Here is a 23,147-nt window from a genome sequence, read left to right as displayed (position 1 = left end):
TTAGGTTCATAACAGGATGTACTACTTCAATATGATTATGTTATTCAACAAAAATTTTATATGAAAACAATCGAAATAACTTTTTTTCTATCTTGTCATGTTTGTCTTTCAACTGCAGAATAATTCACTAGGAAGCTGGAGGTTGTTGGTTAAAGGGGCAAAGTCTCCAGTCCCCCACAAAATCTCAACTCAACCAGGTGAGCTTGACCCATGATTCCTTAAGACTTGATTACAAGAGACTTTCTTATCAAAAGAGAGGAAAAAAAAAAACACCATATAGTAAGATTGACTATTGGAAAGAACAGAGAACTATACATATTTGATTCTTGATGTCAAACTGCTTGGTTCCAGTTGTAGATTGTAACCTTTTCCATGCATATAAAACCATGGGACTTGAAATCCCTCACTGGTCAACTTTTCCCCTATGATTACTAAACCTCAGCACCTTGTTTGGTCATGATCATGAATCTTTGCTAAGAAAAAGGATCCATACGCCGCAGCCAAACATCTTCCTTCTTAACAAATCCGATCCACTCCATTCCAGCTCTTTTCTAATCTGGCAAAGTGGAGAAAAAAGATCATTAATCAAGGAACAAAGACAACACGACACACAGCATCCCTGATAACCCATAAGTAGCCCAAACCTGTTCACTAATATCAACTACAACCCCACCTCCAATTAGTCGAGACAACATTCACATCAACATGGGGACTGTCCCTATATCCTCTAACTAGATTGCGAAATAGTTGTCCCACAATGAAAGAGACCAACCCCCGCTAATTTCTTTTATGCTCACCTAGCCAGCTCACTTGTGAATGTCTAAACCCAATGATTCAAGGCAAAGATCCTGGAACAAGGAAGTGTACAAAACAAGAATGACTTGAAGCGCCGAGTAACTACCACGTAATCTTTTTTCACCCTTTGCTCACTTGCACTTCCAGATGAAATAGCAAACGTCTTCTTTAATGAACAACAGCCACTATTCACATAAAATGCGGTGTACAGCCAAATTAGTTAGCAACCAGAATGGATATTACCAGCCATTAGCAACTACTACAGCAGCCAGCATAGTGACACTGCACACAGCTACAAAATTGTACATAAAAATCAATTAGGAGAACATACATTTTTCTTCAGAGAATGTAGCTCTACTTCACACACAAAAAGAAAACGCAAGTGCTTCGTAAAAATATCATCTATATGGGGCACAGCCTGAATAGACTGAGCCAGCGCCATGTGATGATCCAAATTGGACAATGCATGGCCCTCTCCATCTGTTGTTAAAGTACAGATTTGACAGTTAAAATGTGAATTTTTATCGGTGGAATACAGCTCCTTTACATTTCCTATATAAATGGACAAGGCAGGTTATAATCCAAGAGAGTCCCCAGCAGGGATGCTGGCATCTTGCTAAATTTATTGGGGCCTGCAACATGTGATCATCCAGATTGGAAAATTGGCTCTTCTTCGGCAAATACCATAATATTAAGTGGTGGATACTGAAAGTGAAAGACTCATACGCAATGGAATCTGATTCTAAATTGGACTCATACTCGACCCAAATTGGTGACCGGCATAATTTTGTAAAAATGTGCCTGGGGTTCAGCTGTTTAGACAATTTTGACAACTCTAAACTAACCGATACCGACGGGTGTCAATTGGGAAATCTAACAAGAGCATAAATAAAAAATCAATCGAATAATGGCTTAAAGGGCACAAGAAGAGCCAGTGCGCCACTGGCAAGCAGTTCAGACCTAAGATTTGCTCCCTTCAGACTGAAGTTCGAACCCCTCAAGGTACTAGTGTTTCCTGCCTCCTAAAGACATAGGGTTTCACAGGGAACCCAGATTCAAGCCCGGGTTGCAAAGCAGGTCTGCTTATCAACCAAAAAAATAAAAAATAAAGGCCAGTGAACCAACCATCACATAGCCTAGCATCAAAGTTTGACTGAAGAAAACAAAATAAAAGTTACAGGTCGCAGCCATGAACCTGCTGCGCAAAATATTCAACCTGGTCACCAGACTTCAAGAAAATCCACACAACACTGCCTCAAAACCGTAATTCTGTTAGCAAGACAACAAGCAGATCTAGATTCAGTTTCATGTTTCACAACCACAATCATACATTTGTAACGAAGGATGCATTAAATACTGCATTTAAAATCATGCCAAATTAAACCATGATTATGAATCTAAATATGATGAGACATGCTATAGTGATGGGCACAAGTTGAGCTGGGAAACAGACTTCACAATCCTGTTAAGAGTCTCCTCCCACAAAAACTTGAGCCTCTCCAATTCCCATTAAAATAATGAAAACATGTTGACCGCAAAATACAGTATTACAGGACCTGATTGAAATCGTCTAAGAACTAGAAGAAAAACTACAAGACGATCAGTATGAAGATCAGGATGGACAGTAATCTTACCAAAATGCATTCAATGCCCAAGCAGATGTCACACTGAAAAAGAACAATCATCCTGTTCATTCAACTACTAGTCCCATGATGCAAATGCAATATACTATCACGACAATAAAAGAATGTATGAACCATACACACCTAGAAATCACGATGAGAAAAGTATGTATGAACCATACACACCTAGAAATGTGCCTGCATGTGCAGTAGCATACAAATTCATCAAATGCATTCACGACAATTGATCCAGTTTACGACTCAATTAGATTTTATTAGTACATATACATATATAGCTATGTAAAGAGGACTGTTGGCGAGATGGAGGGGATCTTAGAACAAAAAAATCAGCTCTTTTCACAACTCAATATCAATAGCGACAGATATTTGAACAGTATTGACAGGATCTAAACCTACCATTCCCGGAAGCATCAAGAACAAACATTGGGTATTGAAAGGAGTTCATAGTTTATTAATCGGACATAAACTATTTAGAGAAGAGCAATTAGATATTTGACGAGAACAAAATCCAATTTACATTATTAACCATTAATGAATTGGAATAAACAAAAAGATGAGATACTTTAGCAACATACAAATAATTTGTCACGGCCATGCTCTTCTATTCTCGTGCCTATAGTCGCTATATTCAGAAGGCTTGTTTCATGAGACTTAAACTCGACTACTTAACTGTGAACAAAGTATTGATGTATAACTAGATAGTTTAAGACCAATTCATTAGATAGTTTAAGACATGATGCATCATGCCACAACTTGTTTGTTCTGAACAACAATATCTTCTTGGTATGGTAAAGTAAGGGAATTATTATAATCAATATGCTCGCTCTGAGTTTAGAATACTATACAATGCATAATTTAATTCATGGTGGACATATGGCATCATTCAAGAAAATAGACCTATCAGAGAGAATTATAACTATACTAGAGAAGCAAGGTATCAATAATAAGAGTTATAACATTCTTTTTTCAGATAAGATACATATATTATGTCTTGGATAAGAAACACTACAGCTAATTCCCCAATCGATAGTGACTACTTATAACTGCTTCCTAAGGTAAGCCTGACCAGATTTCTTGAGGACTTGATTGTGATATAAGTCTAAACTTTCAAGTTTTCAAGATAAGCGTTAGTTTTGGAAAAAAAACAAAAGACTTCAGATTTAAATCTCAACCTTGGGTCAAAAGTGTCGCTGATCGCCTACGCAGCTTAGCAACCAGTCATTTCTTACCTTTTCAATGCAACCTGCTTATGGACTAACCTGATCATCTTTTCCCCCTTTATCATGAATACTCCTTGATCATGTGCTAAATTGTTGCTAGAAAAATCTGTAGCGCTGCCAAATATTTTTCTTTCACAACAAATCACATCCATTGCATGTTGGTCTCTGTTAATCTGGCCAGTGGAGAAAGAACATGATACGCCAGCTGGCACATAGGGTGCCCAAAGGGCCAAAACATTTTCAAAGATAATAATTGCAATCTACCTCAAGCTAGTCGAGACAATATTACCATAAACATTGGACACTGTCCCCGAATCTGGTACCTAATTGTGAAATTGTCAACCCACAATGAAAGAGACCAACACCCACTCATTTCTTTTAAACCCTCCAAGCCAGTGAATTTGTGCTCAAACTTTTTCATAGGACACATAAGAATCCCATTTCTGAGCTTCTTTTTTTTTTTTCCTTTTTTTTCTTCCCTAAAAGTCCAACAAGAGTGCCATAGAATCAAGACAGTTTACTTGGGCATATAAATAATTCTGCCACAATCAGGCTCATGGAAACTTGGCCAGATATACCAACATGCCAAAACCCTAAATACTGCAAAGGTATGTATCATGCCAGGAAAGTACATCTCAATTACCTAAGCTGAATGCTGCTACTTACCGTGCCATGAAAAAAATGAGGCCATCTATCTTTCCTGTTCCTGGTCTCAACAGCACAACTACAGTCCTGTGACTCCTGTCATGAATCAGTTTTCACCTTAGCTCAAGTGCACTTCACATGAAATACATTGCAGCTGCTTATCTGGCCTAGGGATATATCTTTAATTCATTATGCATTATTTGGGCCATTACAATTTGAAGAAAAGAATCAGAATGAAATTGAGTACTGAATTCCACCTAGACACTTAACTATTTTTGCTGCACTGATTGGATTGTTTTATTATTCTTTTTTCTTTTTGTCTTTTTTCCCTTCCAGTAACGAGCTTTGTATATGACTAACAGATACGGAAAGGAATTAATGCATGGATTTGTTTTGACCTAACACAATTTTTAGGAACCTTTCAATTGTTGATAAAAGTACCTGAAGGGTGTCTTATAAGAGGTAAGGTGGGTCCTATTCTAAGGTGCAAGAGGGGCCAAATTGCCAACCATAGCACCAAAGTTTGATTGAAGAACACGAAAATAGAAGTTATAAAGTCACAGATATGAACCTGAAGGGTGTCTTATCAGAGGTAAGGTGGTCCGATTGTTAGGTGCAAGAAGGGCCAAAGGGACAAAGTGCCAACCATAGCACCAAAGTTTGATTGAAGAACATGTAAATAAAAGTTATAAAACACAGATATGAACCTGGCTGCAGAGCATAGATGATGGCCACCAGACTTCAAGACATCCACAGAAGATGAGTCAAGGAGCCCTCAAAACCATAATTCTGCAAAGACTAGAAAGCATGCGGACTACAGATGGATAATACTTTATGCTTATAAACCATATACGACTAAAAAATCATTAAGGATAAGTTATAAAAGGAGTTTGCATTAGAATCACGCTAAAACGATTCAATATCAGAAGAAAGGTTGAGTTCTCTGTATAGGTTAATATCAATAGGCCCCAGAAATTCTAACAAAATTGACATGATTCTAAACCTACCATTCTTAGAAGCATAAAATAACAAATATTGGATATTATAAGGAATTCTTCTATTATTTGTTCATCAGAGATAATAACACTGCTATGATAAGGAAAGAGCCATTGAAAAGTCATGATAATTTTGCAGATGACCTGTGAACATATTGATATACAATTACAAATGCTGTTGAAGACCAGTCAATGACACCATAACTTTTTCACTCTTTTTTTTTTTTTTCCTAGATAACAATGGTTATTGGTATAGTCACGAAATAAAATAAGTGACAAAAAAGAAGAGTAGCCCAACCCTATAATACAGTCTATCATAAACTAAGCACCAAGTTTAGTAGTAGGATGTATCTGCTCCTTGTGTGTGTGTGAGGAAAAACCTATTATGATACATTATGCACTTGTAAAGAACATCAGATAATGACGAACAATTGGCTGTGAAAAATAAAGCAAACAGCAGATAATGATGTTGATTTAACTGTAGTGAATTTGGCAAGTGTTGGTGTGAAAGAAATCTCATATTGAGATGGCCGTAAGGGCAATAGTATGCCTGGATATATCCCTGGATGACAAGTGCATCACTGCTTGCAAGATGATCAGCTGTCAAAACACCTATAATCTAAACTGGTTTGCACTTTCATATAGTACAGCAAATAAAGTGATGGACAAATTTATAAAGTAGTTGATATTAATATGAATGTAATGCATCTCAGATTATATGGACTAGATTAGTACCAGGGAAAAAAGTAAATGAACTGGTGAGAGTAAAGGTGACTAGTGTAATCTCATGCTATAGTCAACTTCTAGTAGGTTTGGAAGTCAATATGCAACTAGAAGGAAAGAACAGGGCATGATAATGACATTGATAATGAATCGATAGTATGTGGCTGTGGTTCTTGAAAATTGAACCATTTTTTAATAACAATAACAAAATTGTCAACAGAGGATAGAGGAAAAGTCTGCTTGATGGACTTTTAGTTTAAGCTTCATAGAATCCAGAACCCCCAATTTAGACTACACTCGTCATTGTCACCTGATACGAATTTGTTCGCCATCACCACATTCAACTCAATATACTTGGAATTAGTCCAACCTTCTTTAATAATTCAATCGTCTTAAAGACCAAAACAACTGGCGTCTACCCTTATTCCTATGATAATAACCTGGAGAAGATTTCTAACAAGTGTGCGTATTTATGTTCATACAAGAGAATCCAACTAGAAAAACCCCTCAATCTTCAATATATTCATCTAATTCCCATGACCATAATCTTCAATGTATATAGTTATGTTGAAGAGATCCAACCTGAAGAACCTCAACCAACAAAATACACTATTAATACTTTGTTTTCATATACCAAGAGAATCCAACTGGAAGAACCCTTTCAACCCATCAATATCCCTTCTGATCATCCATTTGCATAATAATGACACCCGAACAACCCTTCTAACCCATCAAAATTCTCTTTCTCTACCATCTCTTCTAAGCTCCCTACAACCAATCCAAACATCTCCAATGTTTAAAATTTACCAAACATCTCCAATGTCTAAATTCTACATGTATGGACTAAAAGTAATTTAAAAAAAAAACAAAACAAAACGAAGAATTAGAAAGAATTAATAAAGCCTAATAATATTGATGAAGCAAACTGTATACAAAATTTACTTAACAGAGACAGAAATCTATAAGGAGTAGATTTCAATGAAAAATCACTAAACCTCTAGACCATACAAAACGCCAGCGTACTGCTCTATTCCATCTTTGCTAAAGAAGAGCTCTTTGATCCTCTGGTACGCATGCAAAGTCAGGAGGCTATCCGACCCGGCCTGGTGGCTTTTTCCAATGGCCCGGCCCACATTTAAGGCCTGGCAAACCCGGTCCAATCCACCATAGAGATGAGCACAGAACTTGGTCAGGTGCTTCACGTCGTACCCTCCGGAACCAAAGAACACCTTCACCCGGTTCAAGAATCCCGGCAGCTCCTCCGGCAACGCTTGCTGCGTCAACAGCTTGACCAGGTATCCGAAATCGTACGCGCTGTGAAACGTGATCCACGTCACGTCCTCGTTGCACACGAGGCCCGATGACATCATCAGCTGGGCGAATTTGTACGAGTCGATCCCTCTGTCCCGGTTGCGCTCGAAATCGATGCCCTGCCGCCGCAGCAACTCGATGGAGTCGTGAGCGTGGGGGTCACGCCCCACGTCGAAGTCTCTGAAATTGAATTCCCAAATATACTTGTTCTCCGATCCTAAATCCGGCAAATTCCCGCCGCGGTCCGAGAGAGTCAGCCCGACCTGGATCAGATTCAGCCGGTCCACGTTCGCCTTGAGAACGAGATAGTTCGCGTCGGCGCGATCCAGGTGCCGGAAATTCGGATCCTCGGCGTTGGGCCGGAAAACGACGCCGGGAAACTCCGTGTCCATGGAGATCATCGGGAATTCGTCGATCACGGATCGGATCTTGTCGAACTCGTCGTCGAGGTTATCGGCCCATACCGATCGGATTCGGATTTCTGAACAAGGCGGCGGGGGTTCTGATGAGGAGGAGGAGAACGACGACATAGCTTGAGGTCTTCCAGAGCTTCCAGATCGGACCGGATCTGGATCAAAGTTTCCGATTGGAAAATTAAAAATAAATAAATAAAAGAAAATTTTTGGGGGTTTTTTAGGGTTTGATGGACGATTGTGAAAGACGAAGAAGAAAATAGAAGACAGTTTTATACAAGCTGGAAGAGAGGGAGAGAAATAGGGACGGTGGAAGACGTGGGGCTCTCTTCTTTTTCTTTTTTTAATAAAAGATTTTCTTAATTTGTTTGGGGTAAAACGGAGGAATACGAGCCGTTCGATGCAGGAGGTGCAATCATTTGGAGGGCAGGAGATGATTGTTTAAGGAATTAAAAAAAAAAATGGTAGTTGTGGTTGTGGATTTATTTAATTTAAATTGACGGAAAATGGGGCTAAAGGAGGGGTAGTGGTGGGGTCCGTGAAAACTACAGGAGCGACGGTTCTGTGGGCCGATTGGGTTTTGTCGTGACTTGGCTCGTCTCGATGCGGATCACCTGGGCTTTTTGTTTTTGTTTTTTTTGAGAGGATCATGATTGACGTGGATATGTAATACAATATTCGTAGTACCTTTCTTGAAATGAAAAGTATATAGGATTTTCAAATGTTTGTTCTTTAATCTAAATTTTAGCCAAGGGATGTGTTTTTTTTTTTTTTCAGAGCAAGCTCTAGATGAGATGCTTTTTTTTAACCGATATTGAGACATAAAATTTTTGAGGGCTTTTGAAAGGAAAATGACTTTGGCACAATGGTTGGAGATCAGTGGAAATAGAATTGGATTCACTTGTTGCGGTTAAGGTGGGTTCTCTCTCCGACTGATCTTTTTCATCATCTTTATTTTATTTATTGTCTTGTGGCAAATTGTCAGGAGGTTTTGCCTATGGATTGGAATTTGTCCCTTGCTCATGTTTACATAGAGTCTAATTCAGTGACTGATTTGTAAGCAAACATTGGTTATGGTTATGAGCCTGGCTCCAGATGCTTTAACTCTCCAATTGTTGATGTCGTTCCTCTTCTGAAAACTGATTTATTAGACTTATCTAAGCTAAGATTAATTGTGATTTAAGTCTCTTGTCCTTTACCTTCAAGCTTCCTTCTAATAAAAAATAAAAAATAAAAAAAAAAAAACATTACTTGAACTATAATTATTAGTATAAGTAAGCTAATTTAGATTGAGATTGACAATGTTAAACACAAACACATATGCAATATTTGACGTATCGAACGAGTGTAACTAATGTTAAACAATTTAAATGCGATAAATACAGTTAATTAATATAAGAGTAATGTTAGGTGAATCATATTTTAGGCACCACTTGCATCTCATCTTACGTGATAGCTGATATAACACATTTATGTCATTTAAGAATGAGTTTTGTGCTACATCAGCTGTCACATAAAGTGGAATGCATGTGGTATTTAAAAAAATGATCCACTTAACATTAGCTTATTATAAAACAATTTTATTTATACAGTTTTTATAATTTATTATTTAATTAAGTAATATCATAACTAATATGTTTGGTTTAGAAAGACAAAGGACCGATGGTAGTCAAGTTTAGTCTATAATGGATAGATGAACTCAAACGTGAAGTTATTTGACACTCGGCCATAAAACTGGATGCCAATAAGAGGATATATTGCTCTGATTGACACCAAAATTATGTGTACCGATATAAAGTCTTCCATTAGCTAAAAGGTACGTCCAATCGGTATGGTAGTGAAGTTTTAGTCTATAATGGATAGATGAACTCAAAGTTTAGTTATTTGACACTCAGCCATAGAACTAGATGCCAATAAAAGGATATATATATATAACTTTGATGGACACCAAAATTATGCTTACCGATATAAAGTTGACTCCATTAGCTAAAATGTATGTCCAAATGTCCAATCGGGTCGATGATATTCAAGTGTTTACCGTCTAGATACCTTGAGCTACTTGTAAGACAAGAAAGTGGAGTACCGGTGTGGTAGCGGCAAAAGTTGATGCCAAATATGTGGCATATGACAGACATAACAGTCATGTACATCTTTTGTGCAAAATATGTAGCATAAGTATAAAAAATATAATGCGATAAACTTTGTCTGTTAGAGATAGATATTCATGATGGGGTGTACATTTACATAAAACCTAAATATGCTGCTTATTCTTGTTATAAAGTGAATTACGATGTTCAAATGGAAAAGTAATCATCTTTTTGAGTTTTTAAACCAAATTTTAGTTCGAAAATAATAGCAGGTGAACTACGTTCTGGTGTACTATATATACCCCACCTTATGTGGCAGAACTATTTTGAAATTAGATGAATAAGGAATTTTAATGAAATAATGTGACAATTCCACGTCAGGTACTATAAGGTGACGATGCACCAAAATATAATTCACCGAGCACTATTCTAATTCCAAATATGTAATAATTTAATAACCCTAATTTCTTGTACCATTGCCCAATTCTACCTAACTTCATCATAATGTTATCATTTGTCCTCTCATTTCTCTCATCGTGAATGTTTAGTCTTCTTTGCCCTATTCTACGTGTGAGCATTAGTTTTGTCAATTGGCAACTTTGCCGATTTGAAGCTAATGAATTGACCTTTGACGGGTCAGCAATGCGTTGAAAATTGCCACAGTTTCCGTTGTCTTGACTCTTGAGGCCAAACAAAAAAGATAAAAACATGCAAGTCGGCAGTGAGCAAAGAACGTGAAAGGCGTGGCGTAATTGACTAAAAATTGGCGAAGGACATAAACATGTTTATCTCATTTGGTTATTACTACTAGTTTGCTTCTTGTTTAGGCATCTGAGCATTCACTGGTGTCTAGACTCTAGATTACGAGCACGAAATAATAAGTCCAAGCAACAACTAACAATAGAAAAATACAAGGGGACGAACCCAAGTTGGCGAGTTGGGTGACCTACTTTTGCATTCATACCCCTTTGTTATAAAAACCAACCCCAAGCTTTTTCCAACAATGACGCATCCATATCCAAGTTGCAGAGCTATACCTACATCCGATACGTCGTCGTCGTCATCTCTTCCGGTGATTATTTATACGCATTCTCGTAGTTTATCCGGTTGAATCCAACATCCATGGCACATCTAGGATCCTGGAAATTAATCATCAGGTACAAAATACAGGGTTTAGAGCAATCTTCCATATCACGGACTTGGACGGACGAAAAGTGAGAGGATCAAATGTATTTCAGGTTGAATTTGGATGGATTTTGAAGTCAAACTAAAGATATGTTACTTGAACCTCCATTTAAGTCTACTTTAGAGATTAGGGCAAAACCTATTGGGACTTGTTAGATTCACATGATGTAGCAGTCAGTTTCGTATTAATACCGTTACATTGTCCATAAGTCTAGAATCCATTGGATCTAATAAATTTCATTGGAGTCCAAAGAAATTAAAATAATTTGCACAATAAACAGGAACAATATGAAGCCTTTAAAGTCATTAATCAACCAGGGATGTGCAGAACTGTAGGTTGGGAAAGCACCCGTTTTCCATGGGCATCTCATACATTTTTGAAAAATTAAGCAACAATTTTCTTGCAACAAGAAAAACACACCAAGAATCAAGGCTCACACTGATTCTAGAGTAATTACACATTTGATGAAATATGCAAGAAGACTGCACCAATATCACAGTAAATTCTGTCACAAAACACAATTTCATCAAATTTTCACTAAAACAACACAATCATAAATTGTTCGTTTAGTACCATCACCATCTGTTGGTTGTTCTTCATAAATTCACACGGAGTATGACATTATAGGTCAAACATGAGTTCAGTTACCCACCATTCAATGCTCGAAATTTAGCACTCAGTTTTCCAATTGCCAACAAGAAAAGATAAACTGGAGGAATAAGACGAGAGACACATGCCATATAGATATCTGTTTAAAGGGTCATTAATATTTCACACATAAAATCCCATTAATCAAACAGCATCCCTTCAACACAATTGAAATTCAAGAAAAGAAGGCAATAAAACAAAGATGAAGCCATGGAGAGGTAGTAGGAGAAGCTGCTGAGGGCAGTCCCCTGCATGTTCTTGGCTTGGGATGAACAAGGGCATTACAAACTATATATTGCATATTGCCTATGCAATTGGATCCATGATTTCTAAATGGTCCTGAAACTAGAAGTAGGTACCTTCCGGGGGCTGGACCAACTTCCGGTTATGTGCAGCTGCCATCTCCTTTTTCAGCTGTGTAAGAATATCCTCCATGGTGTACTCTCTCTGCCAGTTTGCAAGAAGCCCAAATTTCTTCGAATCCACCTATTAAATTGAACGTCCTCAGGTACTTTCAAAGAGAATTTCTTTAAACAAAACCAAGTAGAATGCAATTTCAATATAGTCATACACCTTGGCTTGAAGTCATCTAGTCTGGGCATCCCTTTTTTTATGATCCAAATCAGTATTATTACAGAGTTGAGAAATTGTTTATGAAAGCAGTACGAAATGATTAAATGGCACCTTGGTTTCTTTACCGCATAATAAAAGACAAATAGAACTTACACAGTACATGGACCTAACTCTCTTCTCTACTTGCTTCATGAAAAGGAAGTCAAAAATGGGACTAAATAATGTCAAGTGCAAATCAGTAGCTGCAGCCAGAGTAAAAAACTGCAAACCACAGCAACTGAACTACAAAGTGAAGCTAGTAAATTGGAACCTTACCACTCCAGTTTCATGGTTGACACAAGTCATGTTAATCCGTGAATGAAATCGAACAGTTGGTGGCTTCTCTGGGTAATCTTTATCACAAAACAGCTTCAACTGATAGATCCGACCTTCATGTACAGTCTAGAGATAACAGAAAAGGGTTCATCGCATTAAACAAAACAAAAAAATTATATGAAACATGAGGCATTCTAATAACTTTTGTAAGCTTAATACATTTAAGAAGAAAATGCTGGAAAAGTGGAGAATAGGTTAACCACTATTTTCTGATATATTTGGAAGTTGGAAAACTGAAGCTTCTATCTATTGTACAGTGGAGCCTAGTCCAACCTCTCTCCATATACACCGCCCTTCTATTTTACCTCAGCATTTGCCAAAAGCTAAGCAAATATAAGATTCCTCGATGCCGAACAATAAACAGACACCAACTTACTAGTTTTTCTGTTATATTTGGATGTTGGATTATTACTGATCAAAGGCAACAAGTTCTGTATCCTATTACATATCTAATACTTACTTCTAATAGTTGTCATATGCAGCCAGAAAAACTGCAGTCCATCTCCTAGAAAAAAGCAATGATATCTTTGTGCGTATTTGCTGGTGGATGTCTAACCCAATAGACTCACTAAGTTAACAATAACCACATGGAATTGAATTCTGGACTCCCACAAAAAGCCAGCATTGATTTTGTTGGTTCTGACTAACTTTTAATAACAAGGCTACCGGAATTCAGGACTTCCAAGTACAGATGACCAAGGGTAAGCTAAAAGGCCAAACTTTTGTCCTTTTGTATTGTGCAGGGACTAATTCCAGCATATTCAAAATAAACTGATTAGTTCTAATTTGGGAGAGACTACAACCATCATCTTTTGTCATTTTGGGTAGTGCAGGGACTAGTTCCAGCATATTCCAAATAAAATGATCAGCTCAAATTTGGGAGGGACTAAAAATTCAACACATCATCTTTCTTGATAAACCCATATGCAACAGATAGTCTGACAAAACCAATTTAAAAAATGAACATAAGATTAGTTATAAGAAAGAGGTATTTACATTATGGGGACCAATGATGGTGCCAGTCCAAGAACGCATGTAGATATCATCTCCATCATCCATCCCATAGCTCACAGTGCCATCCCCAATACCTTTCTCTCCACGTTCAAGTTCCTCCAGCAATCTGAAATTTCTTGGGACTGCAGGGAAACTCAATTGACTTAAGGGTCCACATTTGACATAAGGAAAAAACTAAGATTCACGATTACTCTGCTAAATAATTTTTACTTCAGTGTTGAATAATTGGTTCACAAACTCATCCACGAAACCAATACAAAATTCTTCTTGCATACCTTATCATCAATATAGTGGGCATATCACCACCTAACACTATTCTATTCCACAACCTATAAGGTCCAAACCATGGCTGCCCTACTCTACTGTCCAATAAACTTTCAGTTTTTTCATACAAAAAATCAAAAGCAAGAACACAAAAGTAAATTGAATTATCAATCCTCTGTTTAAACTTCAGTAACAATGGAAATCCAATTAGTTCACATACTCTGGAAAAAAAAAAAAAAAAGATGGCACAGAACATTAACAGACAAAACATGAGATACAAGAAGACGAACATGTAAAGCCGGGATATGAGATACTCAGACAAGTCCTGGACACAGTGTGTATAAGTTTTCAGATAAACCATACATGGTTCAAAACAATGGCGGAGTATATACAAAATCATGCACAGTCATTTGGTTAGCCGCCCGCCCCGATATTTCTGATTTATAAAACCCTTGCATTCACAATTTCTTAGTGACACACACAAGCAAGAAGTAGACACTTGCATGTACCGAAAACAGTAGTTGGCAGCCTTAAAATAGTCTCTCCAGCACACAATCATATTGAGAATCGGTACATGAATTTACATACTCATAAACAAACAAAAGTAAAAAAAAGGGTACCCTCATCAAATAAGGCTGTATTACTCAGGTCAATGAACCACAATTCAGCAAATAAAATTTCTTTGACTATTTAGCATGAAAAGAATCTCAACCTCTGCATAAACAGACCCTAAAGACCAAGTACAAAATCATTCAAAAAAAGGAGCTCAATTTGACCCCAAGACCACGAACAAGAAAGAGCAATAATTTAATCAATATCATACAAGAAAAACGCATGAACAGAAAAACTGATCAAAACCCATATACAAAAGGGACAAAAGGAACAAGATCAAAGCAAAAATTCATCAAGAAAGGGCCGACTCACCCACAACACCGGATCCTCCAGAGCCTAGAGTCATGGGTACTCAGTTGGGTTGTCTCTACGGCGAGATCTAATCGAAGTGAGGAAAATCTAGGGCGGGTTGGGGCCGGACCGTCAGAGAGTGATGAATTGAGAATCTGGGTGAATGAGTAAGGCGACGAAGGCGAAGTTGGGAATAAAGAAGAAGAGAAAAACCCAAAGTACAAAATGGGTATTTTGATAGGTTGTGATTTTTTTTGGAATAAAAAGTCGGGGACTACAATTTTAACTTTTTCGGAGACTACAATTCCCAATTGGTTTTGTCTTTCCCATTTTCATGTGTGAGCGGAGCCTTTGGGGCTAGGGGTCGTCAACGGGCCGGGCCGGGCCCATTCATAGCGGGTTTGGGCCGGGTCTTGCTATATTTTTAAATAATAGTGGGCCGGGCCGGGCCGGGCTTTATTAAAAATAGACGGATCCAAGCCCGTCCATATAAAGCGGGCTTTTTCGGGCAGGGCCGGGCATGGCCTTGCGGGCTTTATGTATAAATAAATATTTAAAGACACAAATTTTTTTTTTTTTAATCAAGCTTTGGAAATTCATTGGATAATGATCAAATACAATCAAAGATAACATATCTATAATTCTATATTGTACCAAAAAAAAATCTTTATTTATATATAGATACTAATTTATTGATAAATAAATTTTTAAAGGCACTAATTTTTTATAAATCTATATTTATACATCATACACTCCAAAGAGCAACATATAGCAATTCAAAGAAAATGAGAAAACTGACCGTTGGATGTGATTATTACAATAAAATAAGAGTGTGGTTAAAAATTTAGTCAATTTCACCATAGTTTCAAACCCGATCGGATTGGTCAACTGTAGTCACTTGCATGTTTTCTTGGTTGACTGATGGCGTGATGAACGCAAAACTTGCTTATTTTTTTACATCACGTTTGTAAATATTTCATCGATGGATGTGTGTGGAAATAAGATAAAAATTTAAATTTTTAATTACAAATACGTTGGCCTATACTAATTTGTCTCCTAAAGTTGTATGACTTATACATTGCATTTAAATTGTTGAGGTCCATTCTAAAACAACCGTGAAGTGGAAGATGAATTTGGAGAAACCAACCGCTCGATTGAGAGATTGTAATATTTTATGGTGGTTGTAAAAAATACAGCCAATTTGGTTTTCGTTTCGAATTCGATCAACTAGGTCAAACCTAGTTACTCTTCCAAACCTATAATTATATATCATACGCTCCAAAGAGCAACCCCTATCAATTCAAAGAAAATGGGAAAACCGACCGTTGGATGTGATTATTACAATAAATTATGAGTGTGGTTAAAAATTTAGTCAATTTCACCATAGTTTCGAACTCGATCGGATTGGTCAACTATAGTCACTTGCATGTTTTCTTGGTTGACCGATGGCGTGATGAACACAAAACTTGTTTATTTTTTTACAACACGCTTGTAAATAATTCATCGATGGATGTGTGTGGATATAAGATAAAAATTTCAATTTTTAATTACAAATACGTTGGCCTATACTAATTTGTCTCCTAAAGTTGTATGACTTATACATGCATTTAAATTGTTGAGGTCCATTCTAAAACAACCATGAAGTGGAAGATGAATTTGGAGAAACCAACCGCTTGATTGAGAGATTGTAATATTTTATGGTGGTTGTAAAAAATCTAGCAAATTTGGTTATCGTTTCGAATTCGATCAACTAGGTCAAACGTAGTTACTCTTATAAACCTATATTTATATATCATACACTCCTAAGAGCAACCCCTATCAATTCAAAGAAAATGGAAAAACCGACCGTTGGATGAGTTTATTACAATAAATTATGAGTGTGGTAAAAAATTTAGCCAATTTCACCATATTTTCGAATCCGATCAAATTGGTCAACCAATATTTAGAATATATATATATATATATATATATATATATATATGCACATATTTTATATAGAAGTATAAGAACTTCCACACACACACACACACACACATATATATATATAAACACACACATATTATATATATATATATATATATATATATATATATATATAAACACACACACAAATATATATCTATATATATAAACACACACACACACATATATATATATATATATATATATATATAATATTTTACGGGCTTTTACGGGCCGGGCCTAGCGGGCCTTTGGCGGGCAGGGCCTTTGTGGGCTTTTTGCGGGCCGGCCCACTACCCACCCGAGGCGGGCTTTTGCGGGTTTTTTAACGGGTCGGGCCGGGCTTTTAGCCCTCAGGGCCGGCGGGCCTCCATCGGCCCACTTGATCCGCGGGCTTTTTGATGAGGCCTATTTGGGGCAGAGGGTAACCAAAATGGGAAAAACCGGCCAAAGCCGGACGGATTGGTCCGGTTGGCCGGTTTCTCCAAAATGTTAATGAATGTAATGATGATTTTGTTCGGTTCGTGGTCCGACAACCATACAATAGATTTTAATAAGCGGAATTTATATTTGAGATTCTTCGTTATAATCAACTCTACAAAATTTCAATAATGTCAGAAACCGTTGGTCAATCAAGATGACGAAACATTACGAATAAGTCTAGACTGTCAGATAAAACTAACAGTGACAATTCTCCAAGATTTTTATAAAGTGCCAATTCTGACAAAAGAACTTAGAAAGCATACAATTAATTTTACAAATTGTCGATATTGTTGTAGAGAAACTGAAATTGAGAGGAAATCGCTGTGTATTCTCATTGATAATATGGGCCTCTTTATATAGAGGATTACAATGCATAGAGTCTGAATCATACAAGGAAAGATAATCTCTAGATTCTTCTAATTAAACCCTATTACCACTAGGTCAAGTAACCTAGAGTTTGGGCCAAACACAAATTAGGGTTTTACTTGAACACTCCCCCTTGTGTTGCCCAAACGCGGTGCTTCTCTCGTTGCCTCATTAAAAACCTTGCCGAGTAACAAAAACCCAGTGGGACAAAAATAACCTCGGTCGAAGGGGAAAAAGAGCACAACACACCCTTCACGTTTCGAGATCATACATGTAAACATCTCCCCCTGATGTCTGCATCTCCCCCTGATGACAACGGTCATGGGAGTTCGGATAACTTCCGTAAACGATGCTACCAAACATGTTTCTCGAAAGTGAAATTTAGGCAATGACTTAGTGAGCAATTCTGCCACACTGTCCTCATATTGAACCTAGTTCACTTTGATCTTGAGGAGAGTCTGTTGTTGCTGATTATCCTTGGTGTTGTCGCTTTTGATGTAGCCTTGCTTCATTTGTTCAAAACAAGCAGCATTATCCTAAAGGCTCGTAGGCTCATCTGTGGTAGACTTCACACAATTGTTCGAACATGCGTAATTATGGATCCAATCCATATACATTCACGAACCTCTTCGTGAAGAGCAATGATCTCTGCATTGTTCGAAGATATAGCGACTAGGGTCTGTTCTATAGACCTCAAAGATATCATGGTCTTTACCCATGGTGAACACTTAACCATTTTGGGAATGACCTTTGTATGGGTCAGAGAGATACCCAATATCAGCAAAACCTTCCAAAACACATGTTGTTTTGGGATGGGGATAATGGACGCAGGCCAGTGTTGGCGGCGTTCCTGGTGTGTGATCGGTCCGAATCCATCATCTCTCTGTAGGGATAAAACAAGCCCATATCAATCGTACATCTCAAGTACTGAAAGATATCTTTTACACCAATCCTAATGGCGTCGCATTGGCGCAGAGACCTTAGCTAACAAGTTCATGGAAAATGAGATGTCCGGTCTTGTGCATTGAGCTAAGTACAATAATGCGCCTATTGTACTTAACTAGGGCATTTCTGCCCCTAGCGCATCTTCGTCATCATCCTTCGAACGAAGAGGATCCTTTTCAGGATCAAGACTACGGACGATCATGGGGGTGCTTGAGGTCTTGACCTTGTCAAAATACCTAAGCATCTATCAACACGATGCTCAAGTTCCAAACTGAGACATAATCGTGTTCTCCCATAATCCTTCATCTCAAAATCGGATTTCAAGTGTTCAACGGTTTTCCTTAACTCTTTAAGGGCTTCCAATGAAGATCATGTCCAACATGACCAACGATAGAATTCGGAACTTGTTATGGAAACGCGTGGGCATATCCCTTCCCAATCAAGTAGTCATTTTAGCGAGCGTTTCAACATCTTTGTAAACGCGCTCCGTGGTCTAAAGCCACTTGACTTGGGTAAATGAAGTTCACCGTGAACCTTCATGTATATTCCGTATCTATATCCCTATAGAGATATGTAGTGACCACATTTGTACGCTGCATGTTCAGTTATTCGGAAACTACCAAACTGACAGGGTAGTGGAGTGCAATGACATCCATTAAGAGAGAATATGTCTCATCGTAGTCGATTCCAGGGCGTTTTGTGAGAAGCCTTGCGCCATAAGGCGAGATTGCCATATCTTTTTCTCATCACGCTTTCTAACGAAGACCCATTAGTCAATAGGTTTTATGTTAGGAGGTGTTGGCATCACTAGCTTGAAAACCTTCCTCTTCGTTAGAGAATCCATCTTAACCTGGATCGCATCTTTCCATTTAGGCCAAATCTCTCTACGTTGGCATTCATTCATCAACAGAGCGTGGTTCGATGTCATTGGACTTAAACAAACTCATGCACAACGAAATGCGCAACTACATCATCAATTATGATGGAGTTTTTATCCCACATCTCATGTACACTAGTGTAAGTTTCATAGAGCTCTATATTCTCAGGAATAGGTTCTGACGTTGAGGCATCCCCCAACGATAACCATAACCCGCAAGATACTCATGAGACTGATTTGAGTGTCGATGATCAAAGGATTGGAGTGTGCCAAAGTACCCTTCGAACCCACGGGCCTCCCACGCATCCTAGCTGGGGCCATGACCTGTAACGCCAAAGTGCCACTCTCTATGGCGTTGGCGCCATGCCTACCTCTGTGTAAGGTGGCGCTACATCCTCTCGTAGGGACGTCCATCCTTGCAGACATGTTTGCAGCATATTTGTGTGATCTAGTCACTTTAGTAGGGATCGAGATGAGACATAGTGGGGACAGGCCACGACAATTCCTGTCGTTCCTGCTGAACATCTGTGTTCTTATCTCCCCCTAACGACGGGAAGACTATCTCATCAAAGTGACATCCGCAAATCTAGCGGTAAGGAGATCGCCTTGCAAGGGCATTAAGTTGCGGACGATTGTTGGAGTCTCAAATCCAACGTAGTTGCCCATTCGTTTGTAAGGACCCATCATAGTATGCTGTGGCGGCGCAATTGGCACATAAATGGCTTACTCAAATGTGCGTAAGTATGATACTTGTACCCAGTCACTAGCTGTAACGCAGAGGTAGATTGAGTGTGGGTCCTAGACGAATTAGCATAGCTGCATGCGATATTGCATTACCCCAAGCGGATATAATGAGATTGGTGCGCATTACTAATGTCCTGACTACCATCGTAGTCATTTTAGCTAGACCATTTGGGTGTGTCCATGAGAATATAATGTCCAACATCAATCCCATTGCAATATCCATCGAAAATCTTCGATGTAAACTCTCTAGCATTGTCAAGTCCAATTGACGAAATAGGATGATCCGGGGAGTGAGCCCGTTGTCATATGATATTTTGCTAGGAGTGTAGCATAAGCAACATTACAAGTGGACAATGGCAAAACACGTGACCAGCGTGTTTGCGTATCAACCAATATCATGAGATATTTAAACGTCCGCAAGTTGGTTGAATCAGTCCATAGAATCCTCATGGATTCTATGTAAGAACATAATGAGTATTTTCATATCCTTTTCATAAGATGGTCTCAGTCCTAATTTCCCTAAGGAACGGGCTTTGTAAAATGAGCGAGAGGCTTTAGAAGCAACCAATGAGAATTTTGGTTGGGCCTGAGCGTCTGAAACGCTATTTGAAGCAAGTTGGTGATTGCAGCATCACCTGGGGCTCCATCACCATGATGGACGCTATCCATGGTGTCATGGATAGGGACTGTGCCAGCCCTAGGCTAGTGGTGGACGGAGGCGGTGCCCTAGGCAGCTGTGTCGGTCACACTTAGTCCAGAAATCAACTTTTAATTCATGCTTCGTTTCGCTCGAAATAAATGATGTCCACGTGAAATCTTTAGTAGACGGATCATCATATCATGACTAGGATGACCTATCCTGTCATGACAAAGCCAATATGTGTCTAAATCCAAGAGATCTTCTCTCATAACTTTTATTGGATTAATAGCTCGAATAGTGACATAGAATCCACTAGAGAGACACATAAACTTCTCTAAGATGCGCCTTCGTTCGCAATCATTAGAGGTATTGCAAAGGAACTCATTTCCGTTCTCTACATGAGATTTCGCATGGAATCCGTTGGCTATTCATATGTGCGATTGGCACTAGGAGCGTAGAGAGTTTCTGTGACAGTAATTAAGGTGCCATTTGGCAAGTGGAACTTGGGCTATTCCATGTCCTTGAATTAATACTGATGGCCCAGCCATCGTAGTTACAAAGTCATATGCTCAGAATCAAAATGGAGTCATAATGAAAGAACTCGAAATTTTATTCATAAGCCAACAGAGTACATCATTGTCTCTTAACCATTAGGAGAATCTAATTCAAATGCTAGCTAATGCAAAACAATGGTAGTCGTCTAACTTCTTTCGGTAATTCCAAAATAAATGTGACCAGGTGAGTAGAGAGATGTCGGTGGAGCAAGGCTCGCTTAAGTACCACGAATCTCAGAACCTTCCTAGACATCACACTTATTTTGAGTGAGCCTACTTTGAAGAAAGACTTAAACCGTTGGCATTTACTACAAAGTATATGGCAATTGCCTATTACATCTCTTGGAAAAATAAAGACTTAAACAGAATTGACGATCTATTGATCCCAGCCAGATTTGTAGTCTTCAACCCTTCACTCTAGATCATCTTCTTGATCTTCTTGTTCCACATAGTGAGCTTCTCTTGCTTCACAATATGCTTTGTAGGCGGTGACAAGTTCTTCACGAGCTCTACAAATGTGTGCCCAATGATCAGACACTCCACATCGAGAACATACATCTCTTTGCTCAAACTCCATTGATTGAGGCGCTTTGAAAGCGTCATTTAGATAGCTCTTAGTGTTGGTGGCGCCACCAACATGGCCAGAGGCGTTGCCTCCCTCTCTCTTTCCACTTTTACCTCTTCGGTTCCGTGTTCGCCTATTTTGGCGGTTACCTTCCCAAGTAGAGCGATTATATGGACCAGAACGTCCAGAAGTATCCCTAAGATTAGGGTTTCGCTCTTGGCGCCCTCTCTTAGAGGCGCGACTATAATTGGATTCCGGAATATACTCTGTTTCCACGGATCTCGAATTATAGTTCTTCACAAGGATATTTTCATGCTTGTCAGCGACATTCATAGCTCCAATGAGCTCATGAAACCTTGTGATCCGTCTTGCATTAACATCGATTCGATAGTTCTTAGCAACCATGAATGCAGAGACAGGGAAGGTAGAGAGAGTCTTCTCAATCAACATCGCATCTGTGATCTCTTTACCACAGAATTCCATTAAGGATTTAATGCGAAGTGCTTCTGAGTTGTAGTCAAGAACTGACTTGAAATCACAGAAGCGGAGGCTATGCCATCTCACTTCTAGATCAGGAAGCAGGGAGTCACGGACGTTGCCAAATCTTTCTTCGAGTGAGACCCACAGCCTTTTAGGGTCTTCTTCATTCATACACTCGTATTGGAGCGAATCATCCATATGACGAGTCATTAGGATGATGGCTTTCGCCTTATTTGCCTCTAAGGCTGCTTTATTTGCTTCCAAAGCTTGAGCTTGCTCAACAGTTAGCACGTCCTGGTTAGGCTCGAGAATCGTATCCAGGATTCCATCGGCCTTGAGATGCTGGCAGACATCACGAACCCACCTGTGATATACAGAGCCAGTTGTTCCCAATGGAGCAAAGTCTAATTTGTTCAGGTTACTCATCCTGAAAGAGAACAAGAAATTAAGGTTAGTTTCGGAGCGTGAAAGGCTACCACGAAAACATATAAAATTTCTGAGCGTAGTCGCTTCCAAGAGGGGTTGGATTAGATCGAAACAATGAGGTTTGCAGTCGATCGTTTTATCTCAACAAACTCTAAGTTTGGAGGACTCTACAAGCTCCAAGCTTGGAGTGAGCACGAACCCCCACAGTTCGGCTTAATTTGGTCTCCCCTATGATAAAGAAAGGGGGGTAGAAGAAGGGAGGTTGCAAGTCCCCGAAAAAGAAGAGAAATTTAATTAAAAAACTTAAAAA

The 23,147-nt window shown here is 38.6% G+C and overlaps 2 protein-coding genes and 1 long non-coding RNA gene across 3 annotated transcripts; all 3 read right to left on the bottom strand.

Moving 5' to 3' along the window:
- LOC133720899 (uncharacterized) lies at window positions 1-791 on the bottom strand. The gene is made up of 2 exons (XR_009852011.1): window positions 645-791; window positions 1-556 (listed from the first exon to the last, which is right to left on the bottom strand). It is a non-coding gene; the product is annotated as an uncharacterized LOC133720899 (long non-coding RNA).
- Window positions 792-6,904: 6,113 nt separating this feature from the next.
- LOC133720898 (probable CCR4-associated factor 1 homolog 11) lies at window positions 6,905-8,013 on the bottom strand. The gene has a single exon (XM_062147382.1). It carries the CDS (start codon window positions 7,860-7,862, stop codon window positions 7,011-7,013), a length of 852 nt encoding a protein of 283 aa, XP_062003366.1. The 5' UTR covers window positions 7,863-8,013; the 3' UTR covers window positions 6,905-7,010.
- Window positions 8,014-11,765: 3,752 nt separating this feature from the next.
- On the bottom strand, window positions 11,766-15,030 carry LOC133721352 (ubiquitin-conjugating enzyme E2 variant 1C). The gene is made up of 4 exons (XM_062147934.1): window positions 14,817-15,030; window positions 13,611-13,750; window positions 12,555-12,680; window positions 11,766-12,152 (listed from the first exon to the last, which is right to left on the bottom strand). Exons 1-4 carry the CDS (start codon window positions 14,848-14,850, stop codon window positions 12,012-12,014), a joined length of 441 nt encoding a protein of 146 aa, XP_062003918.1. The 5' UTR covers window positions 14,851-15,030; the 3' UTR covers window positions 11,766-12,011.
- Window positions 15,031-23,147: the final 8,117 nt, after the last annotated feature.

This window comes from Rosa rugosa, chromosome 7 (assembly GCF_958449725.1).
Source record: "Rosa rugosa chromosome 7, drRosRugo1.1, whole genome shotgun sequence".
In the NCBI taxonomy this organism is placed as follows: Eukaryota; Viridiplantae; Streptophyta; class Magnoliopsida; order Rosales; family Rosaceae; genus Rosa; species Rosa rugosa.
This window is presented reverse-complemented; position numbering and strand designations above follow the sequence as displayed.